The sequence below is a fragment of the Oratosquilla oratoria genome, chromosome 25 (genome assembly GCF_046742065.1).
Source record: "Oratosquilla oratoria isolate Oo_2021 chromosome 25, ASM4674206v1, whole genome shotgun sequence".
NCBI classification, from domain to species: Eukaryota; Metazoa; Arthropoda; class Malacostraca; order Stomatopoda; family Squillidae; genus Oratosquilla; species Oratosquilla oratoria.
This window is the reverse complement of record NC_134801.1, coordinates 41,850,417-41,860,067: the sequence shown is the minus strand read 5'-3', so window position 1 is coordinate 41,860,067 and position 9,651 is coordinate 41,850,417. Positions and strand designations below refer to the sequence as shown.

The 9,651-nt window shown below is 42.8% G+C and overlaps 1 protein-coding gene across 5 annotated transcripts in view; it reads right to left on the bottom strand.

Annotated features, from left to right (window-relative positions):
* Kdm3 (Lysine demethylase 3) overlaps positions 1-5,779 on the bottom strand; it is a 1,114,672-nt gene extending 1,108,893 nt beyond the window's left edge. For all 5 annotated transcript variants that reach the window (XM_076208685.1, XM_076208686.1, XM_076208688.1 and 2 more), the window contains exon 1: positions 5,544-5,779. In XM_076208685.1, the coding sequence (XP_076064800.1) occupies positions 5,544-5,696 (153 nt within the window). In that variant the 5' untranslated portion in view covers positions 5,697-5,779. The remainder of the gene's footprint in view (positions 1-5,543) is intronic.
* Between the last annotated feature and the right edge of the window lie 3,872 nt (positions 5,780-9,651).

The following is a 9,651-nucleotide window of genomic DNA, read 5'->3' as shown; positions in this document are numbered from 1 at the left end:
TGCGTATGCGTGTGTCTATGAGGTATATATGAGTGTTTCTAGGGTGTATGCGTGTTTCTAGGGTGTATACGTATTTCTAGGGTGTATACGTGTGTGCCTGTAGTGTATATGTGTGTGCCTGTAGTGTATGTGTGTGCGCCTGTGATATATGCGTGTCTGTGGTGTATGCCTGTGTGTTTGTGGTGTATGCGTGTGTCTGTGGCCTATGCGTGTGTGTCTGTGGTGTATGCTTGTGTTCCTGTGGTGTATGCCTGTTATATATGCGTGTGTGTCTGTGGTGTATGCGTGTATGTCTGTGGTGTATCCGTGTGTGTCTGTGGTGTATGCATGTGTGTCTAGTGTATGCGTGTGTCTGTGGTATATGTGTGTGTCTGTGGTGTATGCGTGTATCTGTGGTGTATGCGTGTGTGCCTGTGGTGTATGCGTGTGTGCCTGTGGTGTATGCGTGTGTGCCTGTGGTGTATGCGTGTGTGCCTGTGATGTATGCGTGTGTGCTTGTGATGTATGCGTGTGTGCCTGTGGTGCATGCGTGTATGCCTGTGGTGCATGCATGTATGCTTGTGGTGTATGCGTGTATGCATGTGGTGCATGTGTGTGTGTGCCTGTGATATGTGCGTGTGTGTTTGTGGTGTATGCGTGTGTGTCTGTGGTGTATGCGTGTGTGTCTGTGGTGTATGCGTGTGTGCATGTTGCGTATGCATGTGTGTCTGTGGTGTATGCGTGTGTGCCTATGGTGTATGCGTGTGTGTCTGTGATATATGCGTGTGTGTCTGTGGTGTATGCGTGTGTGTCTGTGGTGTATGCATGTGTGTCTGGTGTATGCGTGTGTCTGTGGTGTATGCGTGTGCCTGTGGTGTATGCATGTATGCCTGTGGTGCATGCGTGTATGCCTGTGGTGCATGCGTGTGTGCCTGTGATATATGCGTGTGTGCCTGTGGTGTATGCGTGTGTGCCTGCGGTGTATGCGTGTGTGTCTGGTATATGCGTGTGTGTCTGTGGTGTATGCGTGTGTGCCTGTGGTGCATGTGTGTGTGCCTGTGGTGCATGTGTGTGTGCCTGTGGTGCATGTGTGTGTGCCTGTGATATATGCGTGTGTGTCTGTGGTGTATGCGTGTGTGCCTGTGGTGTATGCGTGTATGCCTGTGGTGCATATGTGTGTGTGGCTGTGATATGTGCGTGTGTGTCTGTGGTGTATGCGTGTGTGTCTGTGGTGTATGCGTGTGTGTCTGTGGCGTATGCGTGTGTGTCTGGTGTATGCGTGTGTGCATGTGGTGTATGCATATGTGCCTGTGATATATGTGTGTGTGTCTGTGGTGTATGCGTGTGTGTCTATGATGTATGCATGTGTGTCTGGTGTATGCGTGTGCCTTTGGTGTATGCGTGTGTGCCTGTGGTGTATGCGTGTGTGCCTGTGGTGCATGTGTGTGTACCTGTGATATATACGTGTGTGTCTGTGGTGTATGCCTGTGTGCCTGTGGTGTATGCGTGTGTGTCTGTGAAATATGCGTGCGTGTCTGTGGTGTATGCGTGTGTGTCTGTGGTGTATGGGTGTGTGCCTGTGGTGTATGGGTGTGTGCTTATGATATATGCGTGTGTGCCTGTAGTGTATGCGTGTGTGCCTATGGTGTATATGTGTGTGCCTGTGATATATGCGTGTGTGTCTGTGGTGTTCACATGTGTGCCTGTGATGTATGAGTGTGTGCCTGTGGTGAATGTGTGCCTTTGGTGTGTGTGTGTGTGTGTGTGTGTGTGTGTGTGTGTGTGTGTGTGTGTGTGTGTGTGTGTGTGTGTGTGTTTGTGTGTGTGTGTAGTGTATGTGCACATAAGCGTGTGAGGTGTATGTGTGTAAATTATGTACGTGCATGTCCTCGTGTGTATGTGTGTTGGGTGGCTGTGTGTCTGTGGTTGCCTGTGTGTCTGTGTAAGCCTTTGCCTTTGGGTGTTTGTGTGAGCCTGGTTTTATGCGTGTGCTTGGTTATGCATATTCATATTTGCGTCCGTATTTGTCCATATGCTTGTTAGTGATAATGCCAGTTTTTTAATTTTTTAGTTACATCTTTTTATTACATTTCTTTATCTATCTATCTTTGCGGGCACGTTTGTACGCTGTATTTTTCTTTCTATGCACTTACACACACACACACACACACACATATATATATATATATATATATATGTATATATATATATATATATGTGTGTGTGTGTGTGTGTGTGCGTGTGTGTGTGTGTGTGTGCATACCTTTCTGTGTGTTTGCTGATACTTGTGTCCATGTATTTTTGCCAGTATCAGGTATGAATTACTTGTCATTATTTCTGCTTGCGTGTTTGATCGTGCGGCGTGTACGTGCGTGTGTGTATTTACCTAATTGTATTTTCCGAAATAAGACCTATATTAAGGTGATTCGGTATGTCTCTCTCACTCCCTGTCCCTCCCTCTTTCTCTCTCTACCACTCTGTTTCTGTTTCTCTTTCCCTCTCTCTTTCTGTGTTCCTCCCCCTCTCTCTCTTTGTCCCTCTCTCTCTCTTTCTCTCTCTCTCCATACCCCTTTCTCTGTGCCCATTTCTATCTCTCTGTCCTATCTCTCTCTTTCCCTCTCTCAGTCTCTCTCTCTCTCACTCTGCCCCCTTCTCTCTGTTGTTTCTGTATGTCCCCCTGTCTCTCTGTCTCGTCCCCTCTATATCTGTCTGTCCTCTCTGCCTTTGTCTCCCTCTGTCTGGCTCTCTCTCTCGCTATGTGTGTGTGTGTGTGTGTGTGTGTGTGTGTGTGTGTGTGTGTGTGTGTGTGTGTGTGTGTGTGTGTGTGTGTGTGTGTGTGTGTGTGTGTGTGTGTGTGTGTGTGTTCTTGTGTGCGTTTGAGTGTTTCTGTGTACGTTTTTATACCCGTGTGTGCACCTGTGTTTAAGCGTGTCCACACACACTGTAGTGTACACCTATGTGCGTGTATGACACAGAACAGCATTCCGACGCACGCACAACAGGCACACGATAATTACCTCGGTCGGATTTTCTATTCCTAGTGGAGAGTCCTTGGAACGCCAGGGGGCGTTAGGCCTACCCATCCCTAAACTCCTTTCCCTTCAACAACGCTCCCAAACCCATCCCATCCGATGCAGAAGTTCTACTCAGTGTTGAAGATCTCACCAACGCGAAAGGAATAATCTTTTACCTGGATATATATATATATATATATATATATATATATATATATATATATATATATATATATATATATATATAATTCTTAAGGCTACAGCCACACGATTCCATTCCCTTGCACAGTACAATTTTTTTTACATACAGCGTTTTTTGTTGTTTTTTTTTTATTGGCTATTCTATCAATCCCAGCGGTTAGAAAATTGATAAACGTGTACCCGACCTAGCAGACTTAAGTGATTTTATTCTGCCTATCGCCAGACGATCTTAGGTAGATATTCAGTAGACGAATGACTGCTCTCCTTATGAACGCCATTTTTTCGTTTTTTTTTTTTTTATTCTATTCTGATCGATATTCTGGGATTTTATTAAGCTGAGCAGGGGGAGAGGGAGAGCAGTAGGGGGCTGGGAGAATGGGTGGGTGGTTCTGGGGGGATAAATGGGCTAAGAATAAGGCCTAATTAGTAAAACGACGAATGAGAAGATATACAGTACACGTAGCGTACGTCGGCGCGTTCACACATTGCACGGTACTCCCTCCCTTCAGCCGCGCTAGACTCTGTTGTTATAACACTAACCCAGAGGCGCAAAGGGGGAAGGAAATTAGGGCAGGAGGAGCGAATTCCAACAAGGGTCAGTTTGCTATCGTAGCCAACACGATCAACTCCCTACGTTCCCACACCTCCCTTACTCCCTCTCTCCCTTTGCGTAGGACGGTGTAGGAGTATCGCCTATGCCCTACGTGCAACGACAGCCTACACCCTTGCCTTAGGTGCAAGGACAGCTGAAGCGAGAGCGTGCCTAATGGTATTTTAACGTGAATGATGTTTTCTTAGAGCTTCGCTGTGTATACAGATCATCTTGTCTTGATCGCGCCCCTAAGTGACGTCATGTCGATGACTTAGTCTAACCGCCAACGGAGCGTAGTTTGACTCCATCCAGAATAATAACCAAATCAGCTACGAAAACTTAGCTTACAAATACCTGTTCCTTTTGGATATGTACTTAGTATATTCACACTTTTTTCAAATTCATTTTGCTTCACATATAATTGGCGTTAGTCTAATTTCCCCTCCTTCAACCTAACTAGCTAACGTTTGAATAAGTAGCCAAGGTAAAGTCAGCCTAACAAGTTAATTAAATCTCCCCCATAATCGAAAGTAGGATTTATGTATAAATATTGATTTCATATTACTTAGAACAGCAGACTCTCTCTTTCTCTCTCTCTCTCTCTCTCTTTCTCTTTCTCGCGCCACCCCCACAAACCAGCGCTTAGAAAAACGTTCGTTCGAAACTTAGGCCAAACCAATTTACGTTCAATACTATTAAGCATCGACATGATACCTAGAAAGTTATAGATTACTAAGTGTATTAGGAATACATACTACATCTGCCCGTTTCAGCAGTCCTAGAACTCAGATCTAACTATCGATAGAGCTCAAGGTACCACGTATTACATAGCTCCCCCCAGGTGATTAAATTCATCTTAGAGGCTTCCTTTTGGTAAGGAAGAAAGTTAACCGTTAACCCATCACGGTTACATTAACTAGATACTCAAGGACACCATCCACTACGTGCATTTAAGCTTGACATCTCTTAGTGAATGGTATTGATGCAGTCTGCATGCACTAGTGATGCTAGTACGAGATCTACCAGGAAACAACACAAATATACAATTGCAAACTATATCCACCTTTCGGCAATACTTGTTAAACGTTACTGACAACTTCCATTTGAGTTGAAATGTTTTCAGTAACAACTGGCGGAAATAAATTACTTGTTAACAACTGCCCTGCATAAACTGACGACTTCTGAATACAATGTACTGGCTGTCATGAACTGACATGCACAATGTACTGGGAACAATTTTAAAAATCCTACGTAAAGATAGCCGTTGGTGACTCTTTAGGCTAGTAGACTTATTGCATGACAATTTCTGCATCTTTTCTCTTGTGTCTATTTGTCATGACTTTGCCTGATTTCCAGCAAGGGTTGAGGGTGACTGCAAGTAATTGGAATGATGATGTTCCTAATGTCAATTCAAACCTCGTTTTTACGACCTAGATGAGTTTTAACACGGTTGAATTTGTGTGTGTGTGTGAAAAGCAAGTGAGAATAAAAGTCATAATGAAAGGTGCTTTGAGACCTATAGTTCCGTGTTTTTAGTTTTTTTCTTGTGATCACAAGAGTAGTTTTGAGGTGACAGGTAAAGAGCTTTTGGTAAACAAACAGCCATGCGACCGAGGAGTTCAGGGGGGGGACTGCGAACTGCACTAGATGTTAGCGGGTCGCGCCGCTCTTAAAACAACACGATTACATTTAATTCCTTTGGCATCGTTGATGCCCTGGATTATGCCCAGAGACTCGAGTACTCATTCAAAACTCACCTGCAAATCCGGGTGAGTTGGATCAGAATGAGTACAGGCTCGAACTACTCCTGCCCTCCAGTCCCATTCCGCTATTTTGGACAATTTTAACTTGGATCCACCAGTAACACTCAGAAATCGTTTGCCCACAATTTCCTCTCTTGTTTTAGCCATGATTCACTTTACGTTTCATTTTGAAATCATGAGAAACACCATATTTCGAGCGCAACACGCAAAGTAACACTCCACCCCCTCACTGTCGCTTGGTCACTGACTGCTCGCGCCGCGGAGGGATATGATCCAGACGCAGTACGTCACATCTGTAGGCTCGAGTTCTCGTCCGCTCTAGTAAATAGTTCTACCCCAGGCATACCAACTTAAATATGTAAACAAACAATTACCATCAACATGTATAGACAAATAAGTCTATAAAAGCACATAATTATTTACAAGATATTGACCAGAAACTGTAAAATATTTAAAGTATATTTCACGGGGCTAAACTCACTGTTACCGAGTTGCAAGACGACATACACCTGTTCTCGTGAGCTGCATTTCGTAGGAGCAAAGTCAGACAGGGTTCCGAGCCTTGCTATTATAAACACAAATTTGATAACGATGTACACATCTACGAATTTCATTTTCCTGAAAATATAATGTTTCAGTCATGACAAGTTTAATTCTAGCGACCTCACACATGAACAACAATAGTTGCAAGGCAATTTTTAACCAAAGGCACTTTGTCGTATGACCTACAGTAAATCTATAGTCACAGTGTATCAGCAATATTACTGTATCAGATTTTAATACATGAACTAAAAATCGATACTGAATAGTCTTATGAAAGTGATAATACTGCCGATTTATAAATAGCATAGTCAGAAAAATGCAGAAACATTAACAACGAATTTTTAAGTAAATTTTACTAATTAAGATTTAGTGCGACTAAATTGTCTTCTAAACTTAGGTGATAGCAGCATCGATTTAAGACACATTAAAGAAGTCGACTGTCATGATAATACCTGTTGGTACCCTGTGATCAATGACAAACTTTGGCACAACCAATCTATTTACGGCTCTGACTGCCGCCAGACAATTTTATTCAGCTGATAATGTTGTGAATATTGCAAAGATGCCTAAGACTCTGTGTTGAAGAAATATCCCACTCAGGCTATCCCATGTACTCATTTCGTAATGTCACCACTTCAGATTTTGCTTTGGATAAAATCAGGCAGTTTTATAAAGCTCCCTACAGTCATATTGAGTACGTTAATTCTACTTATATCTAAAACTGCTTTGACGTGATGGCAACACTTACAAGTCTCATTCTGGCCGACCCTCGCTATGCAACATATCACTGAGTATATGATTTGGACTTGAATGCATTCAAATACTTTATTCTAATTAACGCGAAACGATCTAATTCGCAATAAAGAAAATTCTATATCGATTTGGCAGATAGATTTTTATCACATATTATTTTTAACGGCCAATTAACAAAACCTGAGAAATTCAAACAAAAAATAACATGAGAATGAATAAGAAACTCTTCCGCTCGCCAAGATAAACAAAATGCAGTCTGTCAAGACGCGCAATGGAGTGACGTCATATCGTCTGACTGAGGGTCGTATGACGTCATGTCGACTCTGAGGACAATTCCAACAAATCAGGACAGATTTCATATTACTTTGATTGTTTAGACCGAAATAGACCGAAACAGACCAAAATTGACCAGAATATTTTATTTTACTAATGAAATTATTAAATCTATCCTAACATAATACTTTCTTGGACAGACAGTTTTACTCATTTTTCTGTCTAATGCTAAACGATTTTATCTTTAAGATAATTCTAAAGCAGTCGAGTGTTAACATTCATGAATGAACTCACCATCTTTGCCCTAAGTGCTGGAATTGCCAGGGCAATTAACAGTCCTCAGGAACTGGTGAGAACCAAATTTGGGCTGTTTGAATGATATTTTGACAGATGCTAAAAATTCTATTTTATTTTGTTCTATTTTGTTTATGTATCTATTCATGCACTTATTTATACATTTATGCTAATCTATTCTATTTATTATTGCATTCTATCTCACCTTATTTAATTTGTTTTATTTTTTACGTAATTCAATCAGTTTATTGAATTTTTACTTTATTTGATTTAAATTTATTTTAATTTATTTTAATATATTTCATTTTCCTTTATTATTTTTTTGATTACGTGTGACGAAACAAAATCTCCACCATAAAAACAGAGAAAAATTGTCGTAATTTTAAAACAAACTATCGCCAGAGTTAAACGAACTTCATTGTCCACACACTTATGAAAACTACCTCTAGATTGATCAGATAAGCCAGTAAGCTAGTTAAAATTAACTAGAAAACCAAGCCAAGAATTCCAGAAAGCGTTTGTCCAAACTAGCTTTACGGTTGTTTACAAGTATGTCCCAGTCCAGACTAGTTAGACCAAATCTATTAGACCAAATTAGACCAAAATTACTTCCTGTTCCCTTTTCACCGTCGCTTCTATCCTCTAAGGGAAAATATTTAAACTGAAATGTGACAAAGGGGAGATTTGCAAAGGACAGGGGAAGTCTCCAACACTGCGTTACTCTGGTCCTTAGGGGTGTCACTAAAGCCCTACATGTACTTACGAAGAGTAGGAGGAAGAGGAGCGGTAAAAGGAAATACAGGAGGAGGAGGAGGAGAAGGAGGAGGAGGGTCAGGAAGAGGAGGGGGATGAGAGGGGGAAAAGAAGAGTGGAGGAGGAGGGGAAGGAAGAGGAGGGGGATGAGAGGGGGAAAAGAAGAGTGGAGGAGGAGGGGAAGGAAGAGATGGAGGAGGACCAGGAGGAAGAGGTAGAAAATTAGGAGGGAAAGGAGGAGGAGAAGGAGGAGGAGGAAAAAGGAGGAACAGGAAAAGAAGGGAGGGAACGAAGAGGAAGAATTGGAGGAAAAGAAGTACAGGGAGGATGAAGAGAGGGAGGAGAAGGAAGAAGAAGAGGAGAAGGAGGAGGAATAGAGAGAAGAATAAGAGCCGAAGGAAAAGGAGGAAGAGGATGAGGGGAAGAAGGAAGGAGACGAGAAGGAGTAGAAGAAGAAAAGAAGAGGTGGAGGAGGATTATAAAGAAAAAGAGAAAGAGAAAAGAGGAGGGGAGAAGGGAAGGAGGGGGAGGAGGAGGAGAAGAAGGGGAAGAGGAGGACGAAGAGGAAGAGGAGGAAAAGGAGAAAGAGTAGGAGAAAAAAAAGAAGGAAGAGTAGGAACAGAAGGAGAAAAAACAAGAGTAGCAACAGAAAGGAAGAAGAGAAGGAGGAGGAAGAAAGGATGAAGAGAAGGAGGAGGAGGACAAGGAGGAGGAGGAAGGAGGAGAAGGAGAAAGAAGTAAAGGAAAAAAAGGAGGAGGAAGAAAAGGAGAAAAAAGGGAAGGAGGAAAAGAAGAAGAAAAATGAGAAAGAAAAGAAAGAGGAAGATGAGAAACAGAGAGGAGGAGGAGGAGAAAGGTTAGGAAGGGAAAGAGAAGAAGAAGGAGAAAAATGAGAAGGAGGAGAAGGAGGAAGATGAGAAACAAATGGGGGGGAGAAGGTGGAGGAGGAGGAAGAGGGAGGAGGAGAAAGAGAAATAGGTGAAGGAAAAAAAGAGAAGAAGGAGGAGGAGGGAGATGAGAAACAAGGAGAAAGGGAGTAGGAGTTGGAGGAGGAGTGGGAGGAAGAGGAGAAGGAGTGAGAGGAGGAGTAGTAGGGGGAGAAGGAGTAGGAGGAAGAGTATGAAGAGAAGGAGGAGTAGGAGGAGAAGGAGGAGGAAAAGGAGGAAGAGGAGAAGGAGAAGGAGGATGAGAAAGCGGAGGAGGAGGAGGAGGAAGGAGAAGATACGAAGAAGAAGGAGGAAGAGAAGGAGGAGGAGGATGTGGAGGAGGAAGGAGAAGATACGAAGAAGGAGGAGAGAGAAGGTGCGGAGGAGGAGGAAGAGAAGGAGGAGGGAGAAGATGCGAAGGAGGAGGAGGAGGAGGAGGAGGAGAAAGAAGATAAGCAACAAAGAGAGGAGAGGAAGAAAAGGGGTAATAAAAAGAAGGGGAGGAAGAGGAGGAGTAGGAGGAGAAGGAGGAAGATGAGCAACAGGAAAGGGGGAAAGAG